At 34.4% G+C, this 24,795-nt stretch overlaps 1 protein-coding gene across 2 annotated transcripts in view; it reads right to left on the reverse strand.

Annotated features, from left to right (window-relative positions):
• LOC106882625 (autophagy-related protein 16-1) overlaps positions 1-24,795 on the reverse strand; it is an 81,750-nt gene that overhangs the window by 33,808 nt on the left and 23,147 nt on the right. For both annotated transcript variants that reach the window (XM_052967334.2, XM_052967333.2), the window contains exons 4-8: positions 21,247-21,320; positions 20,426-20,516; positions 17,935-18,095; positions 10,626-10,697; positions 8,638-8,716 (exon numbers count right to left, since the gene is read on the reverse strand). In XM_052967334.2, coding sequence (XP_052823294.1) covers positions 8,638-8,716; positions 10,626-10,697; positions 17,935-18,095; positions 20,426-20,516; positions 21,247-21,320 — 477 coding nt within the window. The remainder of the gene's footprint in view (positions 1-8,637; positions 8,717-10,625; positions 10,698-17,934; positions 18,096-20,425; positions 20,517-21,246; positions 21,321-24,795) is intronic.

Here is a 24,795-nt window from a genome sequence, read left to right on the forward strand (position 1 = left end):
ATGGTACACTGCACACCTATTCAGTCAACATCGATTTGATGGAAAGAATGAGTTAATGTACAACATATACATTTGATCCATTTAAACAAATCATTTGTGTTGGTCATTCAGCAAAAACTGAATACTCATGTCATATTCAACAGGAGATTCTATCATAGCTCCAGTTGAGTAAATGAGATGTTTCTTCTAGTATAGCAAAGCAAAAAATATCAGTAGCTAAGATTTGATACATTTATTTTCATGGTCATCATATATTCTAGATGTTCCCAGCTCTTAGAGATATTCAATTGAAATTGAGGAATACACACACACACACACACACACACACACACACACACATATATGTATGTATGTATGTATGTATGTATTCCTAGTTATGAGTAAATAGTAAATAACTGAAGTGCATAAATACATACAATTACATACAATTTATACTGCTTGAACAAAATTGTATAATATTTATATCATGAACTGTACACATTAACAAGCATTAATTACAAAAGCTTTTCTCTCTTCATATATTATCATCGTTTAACGTTTGCTTTCCATGCTGGCATGGGTTAAATGGTTTGACTGAGAACTGGCAAGCTGGGAGGCTGTGGGCACCATAAAGTGTGACATGTAACCAAAAGTTGGGCTCAGTATTGGGTTCCCCACTCCACTCCAGTATTCAGTGTAGTATGACACAAGGCACCAAAGTCAGGACAGGTTAGAGTGCAGAGTATGACACAAATAAAAGAAATAATAATAACAATAGGCAGAAAACAGGTATTGTCTTCATAACATTGAATACCAAACCTATTATTATTATTATTATTATTTACATAGCAGCTCAACTCAGCTCGATGTGCCTTAGGTCATCCCAGGTTAGTGGTCCCAGTGGCATCATCATGCGTAAAACTGACCAGATCCACCAGTGTTCTCTATCGCTGGCAGTCCCGTGCCAGCTCCTTTACATCCATCAAGATGGAGTTGAGCCTCCAGAGATATTCTTTAATCATGACCAGTCATCTGGTGCAGGGCCGTCAAGAACATCAGATGGTACCATGTGATGTTCTTGATGGCCGTCACAGCTCTGCTATTGAAAACTGGTGATCCTCTATATTGGCTCTGAAGTCATAGAGTTTATCAGCTCTTGCATCTATCTGGACTCCATAGTCAACAGCAATGGAGACTTGACTCCAGAGATCAACTGCATACGTGGTTTGACCACCAAGGTTGTGCACACCCTATGGAAGCCCCTTTGATGCCACTGCCCTATCTCCCAGAAGTCAAAGCTCCATATCTACAAAATGTTGAGCCTCTCTGTTCTCCTCTATAGAGCAGAAAGGTGGCTCCTCACAAAGACCCTGGCAAAGTGGATTATTTACATATACATATGTATACAAAAATACACACACAACACACACACACACACACACAGAGGCAAATCCAAGAAGAAAATAAAACCCCAGAAAACAACAAAAATCAATTGGACATACACTAAATATATTAGACTGATAACCAGTGAAAGTTTAGAAGTAGAAATGACATTTTGAGCACGGCTCTTCATCATATAGAGGAAAGGCAGGAATGAGCAGATAGCCCAAAGAAAAGCATGTGTGTTGTTACATGGCCAAAATATAACTGACCTGAAGTTGGAGAGAGACAGCAAATGTGGTTTTTAAAACCAGGAGAGTATAAAAATGAGCAGGGTGTGAGTGTGGAAGGTAAGTGGAGAGAGAAAAAGAGGGGAAAAGCATAGGAAAGGAGAATGAGATTGGAGAGAGAAATGGAATTTAGAAGCTGTTTGAAGGAGGAGGGAGTGTATTAAGTCCAAACAGCTTATGAGTTTGCAAAGAGAAGATGTAATGTTGCTCCTTGCTAAGTCAGATAGTGATGAATCTATGGTGTGAGGCCAGGCCAAATATTGTGTAGTGTTGGTCAAGCAAAAGTAGCAAACAACAGGAGTATTTTTCTGGAGGCAGATATCTCATAGATATCAGTAATCTGTTGGCTAGCTGGTGGCCAGACTGTCCAACATATAAAGACCTGTAAAGGGTATATTTGAGGCAGTAAATGATGTAAGATGAGATACAGGAGGAGCCACAGAAGTGAGCAGTGTGTTAGTTGGTTCCAGTGACAGAGGTGATGTTGGCGATGAATGGACAGGTGTGGTACTGTGGTCAAGAGCAAGGGAAGGATCCAGCATGGGTGAGAATGGAGGGAGAGGAAGGAGCTATGGACCAGTAGGTCACATAGGTGCTGGGTACATTTGAAGGAGGCGAGAGGTGGGTTGGGGAAAAACAGGGAGGGTGGTAAGATCAGAAAGAGGAAGTTAAAAGGCCCATAGAATTTTCTGATGAAGGGGTAGAGGGTGGGAAAGGGAAGCAAGGGGACATGATTGGGAGACAGGTGTGAGTGAGGACCAATTTGGCAGGCATGAGTAAGGGCAGCATGGACAAGGGTGGAGAAGTATCCACAATGAGTTGACAGGCGGGCCAAGTAACAAAATTTGTTGAAGAATTAGTAAAAAAAAAACCTCCAAATGCAGATGCAAAACTTAGGATCAAGAAGCCACAAAGTAAATCTAGCAATGATAAAAGTTCCACTTAGCAGGCAAGACCACAGAATTCAACTACCATTAAAGAGGTGGCTCATACTCAATATGCAGAAATAGGTAGGAACTCTGGTGTGAAATAAATTATTTTAAATATCCAGAAAGCTCTCAAGAGGTAGCTGATAACTTCTGTTATCTTAGTAAATTAATCACCAGTGAAAATTATTGTTCTGAGAGTTATTATCTCTGCAAGTAACAAAGGGGTTCTCTCCCCCAAGTGAAGGGCAAATTATATAATTGCATTCAAAGTGCCAGTACTGCTTGGTAGCAAAACATGGTATTAAATGTGAAGGATGTGCAGAGGTTAGAAAGAAATAAGGTGAGTATAGTTTGCAGAATGTGTTAATTTTGGAGAGAACAAGCAACAGAACACAAACAAGCTGAGACTGGGTATAAGCAGAATCTGATGTAATACGCAAGAAAAAAGGTTGCATCGGTGTAGCCATGTGATGTATAATGACCGTGACAGAGCCAAGTAATCCCAAAACGAAAGGAACTCATTGAAGATGGAGGGAAATTAGATAAGGGTATGGACATCTCGGTAAAGGCTTAAATCAGGATGTTGGACTTCATAAATGAAACAAGGAATTGCAATGAGCAGCATAATGCTATGCTGCAGAAAACCTATCAGTCTTTACAAGCACAGAAAAATAACAATGACGATGATAATGATGATAATTACTATGAAATACACACAGATCTCACCTTGGAATTCAACCAGCATAACTAAATCAAAACTGCTAGGATTTTGATACAACTCTACAGGCTTCACATAAACTTATATGCCCAACCATCTGTATGTTAACCAGAATATATTTGTAAATATTTCAACAGTAAAAACAATAATGAACTCTACAATGATTCTTCTATTATTTATGAGTGTGAATAGATGAAGGAAAAACAAGATACATCTCCAAATCACAAATCTGCCACTCTCTGATAGGCTTGTGGTCAAGCCTGGAGCAGTGTAGACCTCCGGTGTTCTTGACCCCTGGACTAGATTTGGTAAATTTTGATACTTTCACCCACACAATTTTCACTAAGAAAAAACAAAAACAACTCAGAGTTTTTGCGTCGAATCAAGTACCCTGCAAATAAGTACCCTTATTTTTGTTCAGAAAAGCCCCACCCCCATCCCACCTAGTCATTGGAATTTTTTTTACCTTTTTCATTGAATGAATTATGGTGACCTCTTAATATGCCATAAAACCCATTTTTTGGTCCAGAAAACAGGATGGGGTGGGGTGGAACCCTCGGAAATTTCACCCCCTTCCCATTTTCAAATATTTTTTGCTGTTTCTTTCTTTACCCATATTTTTAGATAACATTTGGCAGAAATATGTTTTCAAGAGAGTGTGTATTACATTAGACTGAAAATTCAAAGAAGTTTGAAATGAATAAGTGAAAATGCAGAGGTTATAGAAGTTAGTGGTAATGAAGTGTGTGGAGAGATAAAGAATGATAAATAATTCATCTAAAAAAACAAGTTAGAGTTTGTGTATATGTGTGAAACAAGTAAAATTATAATACTAAAAAGAAAATATCTTTTTCATACCTCTTAAAAATCATTGGATATAATATATATAATAATCCCAGATTGCAGAATAGATTCGAAAAACTAAAGCACTTTCCCTTTGCAATTTTTAGTGCCAAAATCAGGTTGCTAATGTGTTTCATTTTTGTGTGAGGAGGGGGAGAAAGAGAGAGTGAGTGGGTGATGAAGTTTACCCCACCCTTTTTTCTGAACAAAAACAAGGGGTTTGCAGCGTATTAGGAGGTCAGGGTACTTGATTCCACACAAAAAAATCTGAGGTTTTTTTTTTTTTTTTTGCTTAGTGAAAATCGTGCAGGTGAAAGTATCAAAATTTACCCTAGATTCTTGCTCACTGCAATCAGGGTGCAGAAGGCTATCTGCAAGTACGAGCCCCATGAGTCAGAATGGCTGTTTAAGTGTGTGTCCCTTGCCATCGTCCAGGACAATGCCTTCTCCAATTCTGTCTGCTGGAACCATGAAGTCAACTGACAAGTTGTTTTAGTTAAAGAAATTATATATTATCCTGTTAGGAATTAAAAATTATGTATGGAACATAGAGGAGACATCGGAAACAAGATAGTGTTTATGTGTTTGTCTGTGCATGCAAATTAGTGTTCTTTTTGTTGTTTATACACTTTCACCTTGCATCCTTGCCCTCACCACACCTATCTATTGCTCCCCCACCCATTTTTGCTTGTCTCCTTATCATGCACAGGTCTCCAGGTCTGACTGCATAATCCTCATCAATGTCCTTCATCAGGCTTATATATAAGGGGTTGTGTCAGACTATCTTCAATGAACTCTACCTAACCAATAAACTCTAACATCACTCTGTTGTACTTCAAGCTATCAAATGCATCCCAAATAATCCTGCCTTTTTCTATCATGCTCTTGCTCCTTTCCATGCACCCACCCATTCTGGCCCTTCTGATACCATTGCTCTCCCTCCTATTTCCGTCTTTGCTCACCTGAACAAATGTACACATCGTAGGTTATTGAGTACTCTCTAAATTCATGCCTACACTCTTATCGACCTCTCAGTCATCCATTTCTGGCCTTTCTGCTGTCATCACTTCTATCCCATTCTTTGGGATACTTCCTAAATACTTCCTAAATACTTCCTCCTCTGGTACTGATGCCACATTGGAACACTCCTGCTGTGCTACCTCTACAAGCGATTGCAGAACAAGGCTACCTCTCTAGTGCTGGTACCATGAAAAAATGCACCCAGTATATATTATAAAATGGTTGGTCAAAGATCAGAGACAGTGTTGGGTTGTGAAGTCCCTTTAAGGATTATTCACTCATTCTAGTGTTGGTACCATGAGAAAATGGACCCAGCTGTAGAGACCAAGCAAAATGATTAAATTTATGGGCTCCACTTAAGAATCGACTCAGACTGTGATGGCCCATACAACCTATACTAGCAAAGAAAGTGGACATAAAATGATTATGGCTCCTGTAATGAACATCTTGCCCTTTTCAAGACATCTCAAACAGTACTGTCCTATGTGCTCTTTCTAATTTTAAGGCAGTAGGGTATGATTTGAGGGAGATTTGGTTGCTATTTCTAAGAAGTTAAATAAGCTTACAACTAGATAAAGTGAGCCTTTTGAGATTTAACTATGAGTGACAATGTGAAATCAAATGGGATTTTGTTTAACTCTAGTGTTGAATAGAAAAAAATCATGAAGCTACATAAAGTTTATTTGTCAAATCAGTGACCCAAGTGAATAACAATAACCAAGACTTATTGAATAAACTATTAATTTTACCTTTTACACATGTCAATTATATATTTTTACATTTACTTCGGCTTCACTTGAACCCTTGACTTTTCATTGCAACATCCATTATCTTGTATTTTAGTTTAAAGGCTTATATAGTAAACAATTACAATGAAATGTTTTAAATTGAATTTCGCAATATAATTATGGAGATTTCCATACTGCTACAGCAATATTTCAAACAACGATTAAATGAACCACCCATACTGTTAGAGTAACAAAGTAAGCAGAGAATAATTATATGAGCTGCAGTGTCTATTGATAAGTGCTGCCTTAAGAGAGATATGCAAAGCAACTGACAGTCAAATATACATCAGATGTGATCAGTTCTATAATTTACTTGAATATTATCATTTTTTTAAAATATCAACAGAATTGCACAAAAGCAAATCTATTCATAAAATGAAATGCTGATGAAAAGACATTTTGGCAATAATACAAAACACAGCACAAAGCATTTTTTTAAGGAAGGCTAGATTGAATATTACACATCAAGTAGAAATATCATTTGGAGATATCTGCTTCTGTTACAACATTGTTATATAAATTACCCAGCAGTAATGAAAAGATGCTTAGAAGTAGTTCCTGTTAGATCAAACAGAGGAATCAACATCTCCAAGTTAGTTAAGTGGAAACAAAATGCTGATAACAGAATCGGCAGGTCCTTTAAATAGAGATGCAAAATATTCATTCATGACAGAGTAAGAATTATCAGTGAAGTGGGTTGGTCATCTCCCGGTTAGCATGGTCATTAAAAAGAAAAACTTACATGCTATAAAAAGGTAAAAACAGAAGATAAAAACTTATAGACTAAATTTTGAAAACAGAGAAAGTAATATTTAAATTTACAAAATATGAAGTCTGGATTTGTGTTTAGGATGTAAGATTGCTGTGAAAATATATTGTCAGAAAATAAGTGAATGCAAGTGGTATTTGTTAACTTAGCAGAATACCTTGGATAGCAGTCTGATGGAGTAGGAGGAATATGAATTTAGTGTTCATATACACACTACTAACCACATCTATACTGCACTTATTTCCATACTCAAATTACACACTGAAATTGTTTTTAATGCATTGAGTGTATTCATCTCAACTTTTGCCAATTATGTGTGATTGATTACATGACAACTGAGAAATGGCCCAGATTGACTTCAGTGCTGAACAGACTTTCTAAGATATATTTGCAGTTCTTAACATCTTCATCATCAACATTTTCTCAACACTCTAATGGTTCTATCATTCTAATTCAATATCAGTGATCCCTAATTTCACAAAATATTTCATGTCTAGTAAGCTAAAAATTAAAAAGTCTTTTTGTTTTTTTTTCTCCAAATAAATTGAAATGTTTAGCCTGACTGTATTCTACTGAATGCTCACATCACTGCAAACATTCATGTTGCTAATACAAAAAAAATACCATGAAATCAGAAGTAACAATATATCACAGATACAGATGATTTTTTATTTAAAATCTTTCTTGTATTTCAAAGCACAATAGAAAAAGCTGAAACACTGAAGTTAAATACGTCAAACTTGAAAATGGTTGATAAACACACACAGAATTTAGTTATCAGCTACCAATTTGTAAACCAACTTGTCCTTCAGCAGATCCATCTCTTTTTATGTAATTCTGATTCAGCAAACTTTGCACTGGCTGATCTGGACTAGGTTGAGAAAGAACAAATTACTTAATTCAGCTATCAGCTAAAATAAGCACCAACAACTATGCAGAAAAATCTTTTCTGACATAGATTAGTGGTAGTGTTAATTTTCCAGAACTGATATTGAATCAACTTTCAGTAAATTCCATGAAAAAGGCAGGGAAATTGAATAATATCAGGGAGATTAATACTCAAGGCCTTTAAAGGAATGTAGCATTGATTACATTCATGAATTCACAACTCATCAATCTAAACAATCTTGAAAATATCACATTTATATATGTATAATCATCATCATTTAACATTATATATTATTGTTATACATATATATATATATCTCACACACATAAAATCTATAAAATAAGTTTATATGAAGCAAGGCGCATTCTAACAGGATATTCCAAGTAGTATCATTCTTTTCAAAATTTACCAATCATGCAACAGAAATTGTTTTTATTTTTCTAATTTTATAGTATTTCTTATTGCCAAATACAGGTTATCACTATTTTAAAAAAAATTATACATGTGTGTGTATGTGTGTATACACACACACTATGCATATATATAAAAAACTTTCCTCATGATCTGTTCTGGTTAATCATCCAAATGCACTTGGAACATCTAATACAGAGTTCCAAGCAACCATAATGGATAAGAAATAATATAAACTTGTTTTTATCATAATTTCTTCAATAAACACATGCGTGATGTGTGTGTGTGTGTGTGTGTGTGTGTGTGTGTGTGTGTGTGTGTGTGTGTATATATATATATATATATATATATATATATATATATATACACACACACACACACACACTTCTGACAAATGATACACCTACAGTTTGAACCTTCATCTCATAGATATGTCTAGATTCATGAAACCAAACATCTTATCTATGAAACTATTTCTTTTCACATTTAATAAAATTGTAAGAAATTATTCAAATGAAAGAAAATAATCAAAAATTACTGGAATAAAGTATTTTCAATAAATGAAACAAAGAGGAATAAGAAAAAGAAAAAACCTTGAAAAAAAAGTCAAAGTTAACTTACCAGTTTAGTTAGAATTCGTGTTGGAATTGATATTGCTGGTAAGTTAGCTTGACCACAGACTGGTATTAATGGGGAATCACTGGTTAAAAAGCAAAAAATGTAAGCATTAAAAAAATTTACTTTATCATCATACATTTAATTGTAATGAAAGAAACATTATGTGATTCTAAATAAACAAATTACTGAAGTGATTGCTTTTTAATTAGTAAGGAAAAAAAACCCATTAGGAGCTATCAAGGATAGAGAATAATGTGCACATAAACAGTCAAGATGATATGTAAGCTGTTTTGAACATAGATGTATCATTATCCATCAACTACTTTTCCATGCTTGCATGGATTGGACAGAGTTCATTTGAGGCAGATTTTCTGTGGCTGGATGCTCTTCCTGTCTTCAACTCTCATCTGTTTCCAAGCAAGATATTTCCCTATGGCCAGACGTTCTCACAGAATATTGGAAATAAAGGACACTGCTTATATGATAGTAACATTTACAAACTTCAAGCAATGTCAAGACAAGGAGACACACCCACGCACACACACATATACACGACAGGCTTTTAGTTTCTGTATACTAAATCCACTGACAAGGTTTTAGTCAGTCCAGTGCTATAGTAGTAGACACTTGCCAAGGTGCCACACAGAGGGACTAAATTCTGAATCATGTGGTTAGGAAGCAACTCTCTTACCACATAGCCAAATTTATACCTTATATACTCTTCAACATAATCCAAGCCAATATGTGGTCACTTGAGCTGCTAGAAATAGTAGCTGTCTTTTTCAAACTACATCCTACTATTTTAAAGAAAGGAAAAGTTTGAGGAGACCTGAAAAAAATGGAATAGTTGTGGCTGGAATCCCTGTGATCATATGTCAGCAAGATCACCAATGGCTTGGGACAAAACAATAGAATTACTTCAAACATAACTAATAATAGTTTTCAATACACAATGAATTAGTTACTATAGTTTAACAATTAATGAACTATTACAATTGCATATTGTTAATTCTATTTTGTATCTCTTTTCAAGGTTTCAACATAACCAATATTAAACTTATAAAGGAATTGATATTCTGTACAAAATTTTTTGTTTACTATTGAAAAATTTACAAAATCATTAGTAAAACCATTATCTTGCAGGAAAAACTTGTTGAATGATTGGTATAAAGTCACTGATAACACTAGTTTTTGGCTCAGACATGCTACCTCCTCTCTCTGCCTTTTCTACCATTATTAGAATTGCCTCTGCTCTAAGGAGTTGGTTGGGTTTATGTCACCTCTATTAGGGCATTCCCAACTCATTCATCTCTCCTCTCCCTTGTGTTCAAATCTCACTCACTGCCAATCATTAATCACTATTCTCAGTCCTTTCTTCCTACGACACTGATCCTCTGGAACTCCCCCACTGCTCATGTCCGTTATATGTCTTTGCAATATTTCAAAAAGAACATTAATGGCATTAATCTCCTTGGTCTCAGAAGGCCTGTGATGACCCTGAATACTGCCCCTTATTCCAGTAAAAATTAATCTCCTTTACATTACACTTTCAGTTCATGTTTTTTCCACAAGTGTTGATTTACAGAGATTCAAGAGGAACATTAATGGCATCAATCTCACTGGTCATGGAGGGCCTCTGAAGGCCCTAAACACTGTCCCATCAGCCAGAATCAACAAAAATTAAAATATTTCTTTCTCCTCGCACTCTGAGGTTTTAAAAATATGAAAGCACACATTTGCTAACTTAGTACTAGATACACTATATATGAGTAAAAGATTAGATAATCTTGAATAGAGTAGTTATTTAAAGATCTGCTCAAAAAAGGGTTAACTATAACAATTGTTAGTTACTACTTTCAGCAAGACAGATTACAGTTAGTTAAACTATAAAATGTCTTCCACAACATATGCAAAGTTACAGCTCATGTTAGTTAGTTTTGCAAGTCTATATTGAAGAGTAAGTATACAAATTCTTAATAAAATAAGTTTACTTTTCTGGGATTATTTGCACAGGTTCTTTAGCTGCCTCAGCGAGATCTTCTTTAATTTTGGCCTGTCTCTTCCTACATGAAACAAGTAAAAATAAATATCACGAAACAATCCATATATTTTCATCAATACATTTGAATACTTGTTTTTAAATAATCATTAATGTTTCAAAAGCATTTATTATTTAATGAAATTATTATATTAGTTCCAATTATTCAATGTATGTAATAAATCATTTTACTTACATAGCTGTTCAATGCTAATATGGTCCCAACACAACCTCTATGAAACAATATAAACTCAAAACCTGTGATTATACTTTGTTTATTTACACTGTACTCTTAGTAACAACATATGCTAATTCACTTCAACTCTTTAGCTGTAGTTAAGGATAAGAAAGAGAAGACTGAAGATATGTGAAGGAGAACTGTCACAGTCTCAATGAAACAGGAAACAAAATCTTAGCATACACCAATTGTCATTACTTAAAAAGAGAGAAATTTAAAGGTGGTGGTAGTTTTGGTGAGGAGTAAGAATAGGAGAGAGAGAGAGAGATAGAGAGAGAGATAGAGACAGACAGACAGACAGAGAAATAAAGAAACTGAGTAAAAAATGTAAAGTAAAGAAACTGCAAGAATTGTAAGACAGAAATTAACATAGGAAGTGATAAACAGGAGACTGAGAGGATAGAGAAAACCTAGAAGAGTTTGAGAAAATATACTGTAAAGAAAGGATTTAAAGCATGAGGAGATAAGTGAACTGAAAAAAAAAATAGAAAGAAAATAACATTGATGGGTGGAAGTGAGAGTATAGGAGATAACAAAAGAATACAAGGTGGGGGGGAGAATAATAAATTTGAAAAGAAACAATTAGAGTAGAAATAAAATAGAATAGAAAGAGTTAAGTATAAAAGCTATGTCTGAGAGAACAAGAAATAGAGAAGTGCATGAAAGATGAAAAGGTTAACACCAACACAGACATTCTTTCAATTACTGTAGTGCAACTATAAAAGGTTTTTGTTGATTAGCTCAACCACAGAACAATCTGATACATCTTTTATTGACTGTTATTTATCATATAGTTATCTTTTGACGTAAAAAGACTACAATTTACATCACTATACACAGAGACAAACATGACAGGCTTCCATAGAGTTTCTGCCAATCAAATTCCATTTACAAGGCATTGGTCAATCCTAAGTTATAGTAGAAGATACTAGCCCAAGGTGCCATGCAGTGAGATTGAACCTAGAACTACCTGTAACCATTATGCATACAGTCTCTCTCTCTCTCTTCCATATTTAGAGAGATGTGTATTTATGTTTTGTTTTTGCCAAGGCACAACACTATATATATATTTATGGTATGTTCAAGGGCTGATCAATAAGTATCCGGACTGTTGCCATAGTAACAAAGCTAAGGCACGCAGAGTGAAGCTTCCAGATGAGAGCCATCATCAGAGGAAAAGATGAAGGATGAAGTCCATAGGCAGGCAGTTCTGCCAAATACAGTAAATTGCTTTGCTAATATCAAGTGATATTAGGCAGCAAGCTGGCAGAATCATTAGCATGCCAGGCGAAATGCTTAATGGTATTTCGTCTGCTGCTACCTTCTGAGTTCAAAGTCCGCCGAGGTCAACTTTGCCTTTCATCCTCTCGGGGTTGATTAAATAAATACCAGTTACACACTGGGGTCGATGTAATCGACTTAGTCCCTTTGTTTGTCCTTGTTTGTCCCCTCTATGTTTAGCCCCTTGTGGGCAATAAAGAATTAAATACCAAGTGAAACAAAACTGTTTCACCCAATTTCTAAAGAGTTAAAAACCCAATGATAACATAGGTAGGAGAGTAGGCTGTATCCAGTAGCTTTCAAAAATTGTGTTAGTTGTCATTAATAGCAGAAAAGGAATTCAAGGTGAATATTGTTTGGATCGACCCAGTGACATATTTTCAGCCACCCTGACACATCATCAAATATGTGTGAAAATTCACCTATCCAAATGGCATTTAAGTATTTCTCAGTTTACTCTCTACTTTTTTCACACATTTCTCTTGAATATCTTCCGTGTGCCTGAAAATCCAAAGCCTTCCAATTCAAATTCACCAAATCTAAGTCTGGAATGGGTAGCTTCCCTTACACTAAAGACAGCAATATATTTGATCACAGTATCCAACACAGTCAATTAGAATTGGCCTAACTGGTGCACTACATTGCAGACATAGCTTCAACCATTTACCTTATTACCTGCCTGATTACACTTGAACCTTAAATGTTTGAAACTCAACAATGGAATCGATCCTTAACTGATTCCATATATAATTGATTAAAATAAAGTAAGCACAAATTAATGAAAAAATTTTATTCATCAAGACCATTATTTTAATATCCATTATTCTTTGTTAATGTAAGACAGTGAATGGATCTGCAAAATAGACACATTCACTACATCCCAATCATGTATCATTGTTTGTGAAGTTCACAAGTCCAATCAAATGACTTTTTTTTTTTCACATTCAGTAGACAGATCAAAGACATTATTGACCACTTGCTTTATTAACTTACAAGTTTTCTCTTAAAAAGTCTACAATCAACACATCCTACTCAAATTGCTCCTTTCTGATCAGAGAATACAGTATTATATATATATATATAAGTGCAATCTGCAGTCACATTCAACATTACATCCATTATATATCATCATCAGCTACTCAGAAGGCTTTGGTCAGCCCCTGAGTATAAGTGGAAGACACTTGCTTAAGGTGCTGAACCCAAAAGCATTTCTTGCCAATAGAAATGACAATTCCTCAAATTTGTCCATCTTGGATCTCTAGCTACCATGCTATTAACTAATCTCGCAGCAGGTGCATCAGTTAGTTAACAGAATTTTATAAAATATACACTAAACTTCAATAGAATCTGCAATGAAATCCCTCCTTCCACTGGCATTCAGTTTTCAACATTTGTGTGATAATGTCAAGGACCAGAATGAAGAAAATCAGTACTTGTTCATTTCTATGTTAATTGCTTTACAGAGTTCAATACTGATTTTAACACACAGATATTTCAAATTAAAATTAATAGTTAAGAACAAAGAGCAGGAGAGGCTTTCATGTATGCTATTTGCTTTTCCTAGAGTCAATGAAGCTTGTCACACACACTTGCAACAATAATCATTTCTGCTTTACACTTTGATAGTATTTATAGTTTCCATTTTATAAAACTTGTCAGTATATAACTGTAGCGACGCCTTTGATAGCAGACGACATTTCTGGAAAGCTTATCCACGCATGCGCAGGGACTAGTTCTGGAAGGAACACAGGAAGAGTCTCATGCGCATGCGTAGTCATCGATATCCAAGCTTCGCGCCTTTATTCATTCTTTTTCTCGGCCGGCCGGCGAAGGGCCGAGACGTACAAGCAGCCTCTCTCCAACATTCCAACTCTGGAGCTAGACAAATAACCACCAACATCATTGACGGCGTCTCAGCAACCAAAAGGGCGAAGTGCTGCCTATTTCCTCTGTAAATAAATATTGTTGTGTTGATAGTTCAGAATTCTGTGTTCCGTTGTTTCTTCTAGAAATTTAATGTACGGAAGCGGTACACCTAATGGTGTATAACCACTTCCCTACATAACAAATATCTTACTTCACCAAAATCTTAATTTTTTTTTTCTATTTTGTTAGTCCTAACAAAATTTCAGCTTTTTACTAATAGTAAGTATTCTTTGATATTTCGATTTATTTAATTTTCTTTCCTTAATCCTATTTTAATTCATCTGATGGCAAGCTTCCATTGACTCTAGAAAAAGCAAATAGCATAAGAGACACCTCCACCCCTGTGCCCTTGGTACTTAACTGCAATTTTTTTTTATGGAAAGGAAGTTTAATTGAAATATCTGTTAATGTGTGTGCGTGTGTGTGTGTGTAGACACACACACATGCAATATGTAGAACTTTATATTTCAGTATATTCTTAAAAAATTTGTAACACACCAATTGTGTTACAGTATTTCAAAAGTTAAACAACTTTATTTATAAGTTTGTTCAATCTACCAAAAGAATTGATAATTGTTTTACTTTTAATAAATAAATACAATAGACTTTACTGAACTGCCATATGTTCCAACATTTTATCTATCTTTTATGAATTTCATTGTTAGTCCAGTTTAATCACTTTTTGATATTACATATTCCTACTGTCACAGTTTTGTCAAATTTGTAAATGCTGAAATGAAGGAAAATATCTGGAGTGGACTTTTATTTTGATTTCCACAGAAAAATAATGATATCCTACTGAATATGTTGCTTATGCAGCAGTTTAAACAATTTAAATAAATATTGCACACAATAAAGGAACCTCTGACACTATAAAACATTTTCCTTTGTTTAGTACATATACTGCAACATAAGTTTCAAAATCAATTGAAAGACTTTCAATAACAAATGCATTTAATGAAAAAAACAAACAATCAATTCAAAGCAAATATTATATTTTAAACTGTTTTATAGAAAAAAAATTCAGTGAGTCATTATTCTTTTATTATTCCCAGTTTTAGCCTGTAGGATGTGGCCATACTGGGGCAGTGCCTATTAGTTTTCTTTATTGGAACTGATCTGGAGGAATAGGTTGTGCCAATGAGCCTTACAGACTGAGACCAGTGAGATTGACATGGTTAATAATCCTTGAGAATATTTGCAAGTTAACACTTGTGGGGAACTAGTTGGTCAAGAAAGAAATTCCAGATGACTGAAGTTTTGAGGAGCTGAACGAAGAAGTCCACAAGAAGAGGAGGGAGAGAGCTCAATGAGTGAAGAGAGATGAATCAGGAATGAGAGGAGGTGTCACACAAAAAGGCACCTCCAAGAAGCAGAGGCCATTATACTAGAAGAAAGACAGAGTTAGAAGACAAGCACATCTGCAAACCAGAAGTGGGAGAGCATTGCTAAGTGACATCATGCTAATCACTTAGGTGGTCTTTTTTTTTTAGAGATTTACTACTATATTTGTATATGTAACAGCACCACTATTCCAGATGTGAAAGCAGTACTTCATTGCAAGTTTCATTTGAGCATTATAAAGGCTAGTGGTTGCTGGTGGCTGAAATACTGTCTAGTCCTGAAGGAGTAAGCAAGTCTGCAATGCAGTGTTTGCTATTTTGAGGATGTGTGTGAAATTCCTGTATTGACGTGGGATAGTAATTGCGTCTTTGAGCTGTTCAATGAGACAAGATTTGAAGGGACAGCGTCAGAGGGTGATTACACGGTCTCTGTTCATGGAATCAGTGCAAGTTTGGCATGAGATGTTTTAATTGTATGTGGATGACACTCGAGTACAAAAGGTTAGGGTACAATGAAGGATGGTATCATCTACATAGGTATTGCTGGACTTGATGGCAAATAACATTGATGTAGAGGAAGAAGAGCGAGGGAGAAAAAACAAACTTTATGGCACATGAGTAGAAAGAAACTCCTTTAGCATGTGCTGTTATGTTTCCACCTGACAGGAAGCCTCTGATCTAAGAGATGAAACATGAATGGAGTCCATAGAAGGCAGTTTTGCCAAGAGATCTGCATGCCAGACAGTAAATTGTTTTGCTGGTATCAAGTGAAACAAAAACGTTTTTGCCCAACTTCTAAAGAATTAAAAGCCCACTGATGACAAAAGTATGAAAGTATCCAATAGATACAACCTTTCAAAAATTGTATTGTTGTCATTAATAGCAGAAAAGGAATTCAAGGTGAATATAGTTTGGGTAGACATATTTTCAACCATTCTGACATATATCATCAGATATATGTGAAAATGCACCTATTCATATAGTATTTAAGTCTCCTCAGTACACTCTTTATTATTTTCACACATTAATCTTTTACATTACATTTCTGTACAAAAAGCAGTTGTCTTTCTTGATTGTAATAACCAATACCTCTAATATATGATTACTTTCTCCATAAATTCCTGTTGTATATTCAATACTGTTTTTAATCTCCAGCATTCATTGAACAACCTCATACCTCTGATACATGGAATCACATAAACAACACTTTATACTAACAAAGTATTATTTTCAAGTCAGTTTTCAAGACTTTTATTTTGTTACTTTATTAAACTTACCCATCTACTGAGAGTTTTCTTCCTACTTTTGTTCCTCTTGCAGAATCTATTAACTAGCATTACTATACTCAATATTAATTCAAGAAACACATTTCAATCCCAGCACAGACAATGTGGTTCTCAGTATTCTGTTTGTTTCCAAGTAAACCTAGTTCTCACTCTCATTTTGCTAACATGTGTTATAGATGGCAACATCACATCATAAGCGATAAGTCCAGTATTTTTAAAGTAACTTCATAGACTAAATGTACTTACAGGGAATTTGTAGCTAATATAGGCTAATATGATCTTGCCTCTCAATAACCAAAACATTAAACTCATCAATCATCATCATTATCATTTAATGTCCACCTTCCATGTTGGCATGGGTTGAACAATTTGACAGGATCTGATGAACCAGAGGATTGAATCAAGCTCCAGTGTCTTCTTTGGCATACTTTCTACAGTTTGCTGCCCTTCCTAATGCCAACAACCACTTTACAGTATGTACTAGGTGCTTTTTTTTATCAAGGAGTTGACAATAGTGAGGTCATTGAGTAACTAGCAAGACAAAAAAAAGCCCCCTCAACCGAGAGGGGTTGTAGAAGAGATGAAGATGGCATTATGCCAGATGTTGAACAGCTAAAGCATGATAGAAAGACAGGCACAGAGATACAAGGCTACTCTGCTCCACTCCATTTACACCCAACAATCCTCATATAATTTGAGATGAGCATGTATCTCCTCCATAGAAACAAACTTACTTCAACCACACAACACCTCACATAAAGCCACCTCCTTTTCTACTATTCTCTTTCTCAGTTGAGGGAGCTCTTTTGTCTTGTGAGTGATTGGTGATAGGAAGGTCATCCAGTTACAGAAATCATGCCAAAATTGAGACAGTATAAGACATGGTCCTATGACCCACTGGATTCTGTTGAATTGTTTCACCCATGCTGGTATAGAAAACAGACATGAAATGTAAATGCTGATGATGGTCTAGAGTTCACTGAATGAAATCTCTTTATACTATGACAATTAGAATAGACATGAAATCATTTACTTGACAACAATAAGAACACCACTCTTCTATAAGCATTGATACCCAAATAAAACCCTAGGATGGGAGACAATCAACTGGAAAGTTGCAATCCAGACAACTTGGGAAAAACTGAAATGTGAATATCTAAAATGTGCTTTTGAAAAAAAAAAATGTACCTCAATATTTTGTCGTTCTCTTCATTGAGTTTGTCAGCATCCTTTGATTTCTGTTGCATCCACCGTTCAACAAGGTCACGATTATCTTCTTGGCACTTACGGTACTTCTCCTCAAGAGCAGTAAAAGCTAATTGTAAAGCTTGATGCTCATCTTTCAGCATCTAGATTAATAAACAAGATGAATTTGCATGTATTAACTGAAATAAGAAGTGGAAAAGCAGTTTCTTGAGTGGGGGAATTTTATGTATGTAAAAATTTAAAATGAAATTACAAAAGAACATCTAGACATTTTTAGTTCCCTATCTTAAGTAGTAAAGCTATAATTGTTAGTAACCTTTTCAGGTCACAAGTTCTATATATTCTTTAAAGTAACAATTTATAAGGAGATCAATCTGAATTTTTTCTCCTCGTTAGGTCTTTGGCAATCACTCCTTTTCAATAAAATAAATATTTTTATTAGCAATCTCTATTTTGTCAAAAAAAAACAAAAAAAAAAAACAACGGTATGTGACTGACTGACGAAGACACTCAAATATATTGCAACCACTAGTCCACATACATGTTGTTTCTTCTCTCTAACCACTAAGTACCATGTCATTTCAGCACAAGCTCACTAATTCCATACTATCCAATACTCCCTCTCCAAAATCTACAAACACTTCAGGAATTCTCCTTTTGCTCACATTTTTTTTCCTTTTGGCTTCCAATGTCTGGAACTTCAAACCAAACATCATAATTTAAAAACTATGCTAAACCATTTTACAAGGAAAATTCCTTAATGTTTTTGCTTTATTTTGAAATGCATCTATAAAAATATATTATTTAAAAATGAAACTAATATTTCTTATTTCAGTTTTCATTTTTCAGATAAACATGACTTGTATGTCGGATTTAACAGTGTAAAGGAAAGATAATATCTTAAGGAAATCTCTATGAATTTCAGTAAGCCAACTGAAAATTTTCCTCTTCATTCATGGCTGACTATAAACTATTGTACACTTCACCTTTTACACCACACAGGTAAAACTGCAACTGAACAGACATAAACAAGACACTGTACATGCTAAAAATAATTTATATTATAATCAATACAGAAGAGCAGGAAGTAGTGAACTGATAGTCCTAATTATCTTACGTTGAAAAACAGTGGTGCATGGCCTAGTGATTAGGGTGTTTATTCATAATCACGAGATAGTGGGTTCAATTCCTTGACTGGGCTGTGCATTGTTCTTGAGCAAAACACTTCATTTCACATTGTTCTGCAACCACTATTACACCTGATGCCTGGCACATCATGCACCTGTACAGGCATTGTCAGTCTGATTGAGGGAGTGAACTCAGTGCAGCACAAACATTTGATCATAAACAAATCATCTGTGTATGTTGTTCAGCAAGAAATTGGAGAACTATCTTTCTTGGGCTCAAGAGACGACCATTATTATCATATATTGAAAAACAGTAATGATTAGGGAACATTTATAAGGTTAATTACATTAATAAATTGATACATGATCTAAAACCTAAGGGACTTGATTTTCTTTTCTTTCATCTCAACCCTGTCAAAGTATCTACATATTTTCAATAATGCTATTTACTTATTGTGCAAATGCTGTTTTTATATAAATCAGACTTTTTGTCAATTATCTGCCCTTCTGACTGCACATTCATCACAACCCACTACTCTTGGTCTGTTTGAATAATTAGACATGCACAAATTATGCAAACTAATCTTAGTTATGTTCTCAACTAAACTATATATATAAAAAAAAATCTCTAAGGCATAAAATATTCATCTTTAAACAGTTGCTAACACTCCAGTCAGAAATGGATCACTGCTTACAGATCTTCAATAACACAACCACCATATTCAGCTACACATTGCACTATGTCAAACTTTGCTCTTCATTTTTCTCTCTGAATACTCCCCCATGACAATAATATCCTCTTTACAAACTCTATATTAACAATGAAAAAAGCCAGTTGTCTTGCCTCTTCCCATTTCACCTACACCCACAATGCTTCAACAGAGAACCTCACATCATAAAGCTGAACTTCTGTGGTACTTGTTTATTGTCTATGTTTTTACTAACTACTACTAAGTTGTAGTTGTTTAATTAAAATATAACACTAACCTGCCCATTTAACCCGAACCCTCAAACAGGAAAATTTTAAAATTTCATTTTTTTCAGGAGTTAAACTTCACTTAACTTTTGACAAAAATAAAATCACAGCTAATCTTCTGAAATAAAAGATGTGTTTTTTTTTTTTTTTAACCCAAGACACATAATTAGATAATCTTTTAAAATATAGCTGCATGATTTACTACATTAAAATTTGAATGAATGAAACAAAACTAGCCACAAAAATTAGAAAAACAAGCAAAAGTCAACAGAATAATTAGCATCACATAATTTAAACACATTGGCCAAATACATGGTTATAAAAGCGTAGTGTAGAAAATTAAAGAAAGAAACAGTATTAGAAACATTACTTGGTTGGTTGCTTCAAGTTCTAAAATAGTTTGTTCTAAATTTTTATTTGCTGATCGGAGACCTCCATTCATAGCTTCAACCTCTAAAATCCTAAATAAAACAAAAACTTGATGTAAATCAATTCTTTTAATGTTTTACATTGTTCCCCGACCCCACAATCTAACATTTCTGCATATTAAGAAAATGGTAGATATTTTCAGTACAGATAGCTGACACTTTTTACCATGGGACAATGACAGTTAAGTCTCATGCATAAGAACAAAACAACTCTTGAGACTATATTTCATGCTTTGTAGAATAAAACCTTTATTTCTATTGCTTACTGTGACAACCTTAATACAATCCTCATTATTTTAATATCAAGATTGCACAAATTTTAATAAAGCAACTTTAATGCAACTTGATCTTATGTGCTTGTCCCAACATTCTCACTTCTTCCACTTCTACAAGTATTTTCTGCCAGCAATTTTTTGGCACTCTCATTTCTCTAGTACACATTGTTCAAAGCGTTTCATATCCCATCACTTGCTCCAAAATTCATTCTGTATATATGTCATTTTAAAAGACAAATTATTATACTCAGTTCCCTTGAGGGTCAATATAATAAGTACCAATCAAGTACTGGGATAGATGTAATTGACTAACACCCTTCTCACAAATTTCCGACCTTCTGGCTATTTTACAAAATAATATTCAGTATATTCAGGATTTTTCAGTCTTAAATGTACTCCACATTATTCATATGATATCTTAAATTATTAATATTGCAATGTTTTATACTTTATGCATTACTGAAATATTACCAATAAATCCAACTTACTTTGCCTGCACGCTCTGCAGTTGTTTTTCTTTTTCTTGTAGTGCATTGTTGAGATTGACAATTTGAAGTGCATGCTGTAATAAGAAACATCAGTAACTAAAACTGCCAAAAAAAATAATCTTCCAAAAAACAAGTAATACAGTTCTATATTTAAAAGATGAGGAAATATGTACATTATTTAAATTTGACAGATATTTGTCCTCATCTTGTTTGTTGTTAATATGTTTCAGCTGATATACCCTCCAGCCTTGATCAGGTGTCTTGGGGAAATTTCGAACCTGGGTTTTCATTCCCAAGGTATTTTTCAATGTTATTATTATTATTATTACTATTATTATTCAGCTCACTGCCTGGAATTAAACTCGGAATCTTGGGGTTAGAAGCCTGTGCTTTTAACCACTACACCATATACCTGTGAGCAATTATGGAATCCATAATTGCCCACAGGCATATGGCATAGTGGTTAAGAGTGTGGGCTACTAACCCCAAGATTCCGAGTTCGATTCCAGACAGTGACCATAATAATAATATCGAAAAATACCTTAGGTATGAGAACCCAGGTTCGAAATTTCCCCAAGACATCTGATGAAGGCTGGAGGGTATATCAGCCGAAATGTGTTAAAAACAAACAAGACGAGGACAAATACCCGTCAAATGTAACTAATGTAAAAAAAAAAAAAACAAGTAAACCAAAATCTGAATAAAACAAACATAATTTTTTTTTAAATCAACATGCTAAAAATACAACTATAATATTTTGTAAATAAAATTATAAGCCTTCAATGTATATTGACTATTGAAAATAGTCAATATAAAACCCCGTAATGGCAAAAAATGGGCATTAGTACATGGAATATACAAGGTTTATAAATAAAGTAATGAGACTCATCTCATAGCATTCGATCTGGTAACACTGCAGGATTCCCCTTCACAGTGTTGCCACATCAACGTCCCCTATAACTTCAGTCCAAGCAGCAACCATGTGGTGTTAGGAAGTGAACTGTGAGTGCACATTTTGCAAAGTGATTTTGTTTTGTGTGTTCAGAAAATGAGTAAGAACAGTTATGCACAACACTGTACGATCAAGTTTGTTTCAAACTCAGACACAATACCACTGAAACTTGTGCAAAACTTCAACTTACAAGGAGACTGTTTTTATCAGGTTTTCAGAAGTTTCAAAGCCTTTTTAGAAGGCTGAGAATCCAAAAAAATTGACCCTTGGTCAAGAAGGCCTTCAATTTCAAGAAATGATAAAAATGTGTAACAAATCAGAGACCTTGTGTAATCTGACCATTGGTTAACAGTCAGATTAATTGCAGAGAAACTGAATTTGAACCAAACTACCATTCATCAAGTTTTGACAAACTAACTGAGAATGAGGAAAATTTCTGTAAACTTTGTTCCCAAAAATCTCACTCCTGGGCAAAACGGCAGCAGGAAGTAGGTATGCTGTGATCTGTAATGAATTGAAAATGACCCAGATTTTCTCACAAACACCATTAAGGGTGATGAATAATGGATTTTTAAGTATGATCCAGAAACAAAATACAAAAAGTCAGGAGTGATATACTACTAACTCACCATGGCTGAAAAAAGCAAGAATGAGCAAATAGAAAATCAAACAATGCTTATTTGCTTTTTTGACAGCAATGGAGTCGTCCATAAAGAATTCATGCCTCAAGAACAGATGGTCAATCAGCATTTTTATCGTGAGGTTCTTGAAAGGCATTTTTACCGTGAGGTTCTTCAAAGTTTGGAAATTTAGAAAATTCCTTCCTAATGGCAACATCATAATAATGATAATGAATTTTCACAATTTGAAAATGTGACAAAGCCAACATTATTGACTCTAAAAAAAGCTACCATTGTTCAAGAGAAAAAATGCAGCAAGTTGATATATACTTTTGATATGATGTAACAAGGTCTGTAATTAAAATAATGAGAATTTGTCAGTAAGCACTTTCATTTATAATTAAACTACAAATGAACTCCTTCAAAATAGTTCCCTTGGGAAACCACAGTGCATAAGATGTTTCCACTCTTCACAGCAGTGCTGGAACTTGGAAACTGGAATGGTCTTAAGCTGGTTGATTACAGCCATTGTTTTGTTTTCCAATATGCCAAAATGATGCCTGTTGAGGTGAATTTTCAATCTTTGGAAGAGAAAGAAGTCACACAGACTCAGCTCAGGCAAATACAGGGGCTGAGAACAACAGGGCTGCTTTTCCATGCCAAAAACTCTGTAATCAAAAGTGCCATGTGACAAGGCACATTGTTGTGATGCAGTATCCAGGTGTCATTGATGTTTGGCCTCACATGATCAACCTGGTTTTTAGAACCAATAATGTTGGCTTTGTCACATTTTCAAAATGTGAAAATTAATTATCATTATTATGATGTTGTCATTAAGAAGGAATTTTCTAAATTTCCTAACCTCATTATACATATCCAGAATTCCATTTCTAAAGTGTTCTTTCCCACCACCACCACCACAAAGTCATTTATCATATTAGACTATTGTTAGCCACATTCAAGTTAATCCTATTTATGTGCTTATAATTGAAATACTGTATTTTCGGTTCATATCAAAATCTTGACAACATTTGGGTCAGCTATAATTATGTCATTATGAGAAATTATAAGCCTTACCCTTCCCTAGCTCCAATTACCATCAACCACTTGCAACATTGGCTACAAACTGGAAAATAAGTTTGAGGATTATCTAACAGGGATTATGCTCTAAGGGTGGAAAAAACTGCCATAGATAAAATCTTGATTCAATTCATAAACAAATTTTGATGGTAAAAATTAGCTTATTTCACAAAGGAGAACTAAATGTTAACAGTATCCTACATGTTTAGGATTCAACATAAACAGTTTGATAATGCAACAGAAGTGAATGGCTAATAGATTTACTAGCAGTACCTACTTATTCTCTAAAATATCACATCTATAATTACAGCCCATCTTTTATTTCATTACCACACATCAAATTCACAATGCTTAGTGAGAGATATTAAAATCTTTTAGTTGTTTGTCTAAGAAGATAGAAAATATAGGCTATTTAGAGCTACATGGACTGGAAGAATAGCATGGTTGCAGAGAAGGGGATTATTAGAGATAATTAGTATAATTTGATATAGTCTGCAATCAATGACAAAGTATTTTAGAAGGATGCAGTTCTAGAGTGAAAACATTTTGTAAAATATGAAGAATGTGAGTTACAACATGGATAGTGTGGAAAAGTGATGTCTGCTTAAGTGGGAGTGATATAAAAACCAGTGAGCCCAGCCTGTGAAACAGCAGTTGTTGCAGAAAAGTTGAGAAAAATAGGAGGATATAGTGAGGTAATGAGCAAAATGTTGGAGACAGTCCTTCCTGTATTAGACAGTTTGTAAATTACACACACACACACATCTATATATACATTCATATATATATATATATATACATTCATATATATATATATATATATATACATTCATATATATATATATATATATATGAATGTATATATATATATATATGAATGTATATATATATATATAT

The sequence above is a fragment of the Octopus bimaculoides genome, chromosome 4, assembly GCF_046866305.1.
Source record: "Octopus bimaculoides isolate indiv1 chromosome 4, ASM4686630v1, whole genome shotgun sequence".
In the NCBI taxonomy this organism is placed as follows: domain Eukaryota; kingdom Metazoa; phylum Mollusca; class Cephalopoda; order Octopoda; family Octopodidae; genus Octopus; species Octopus bimaculoides.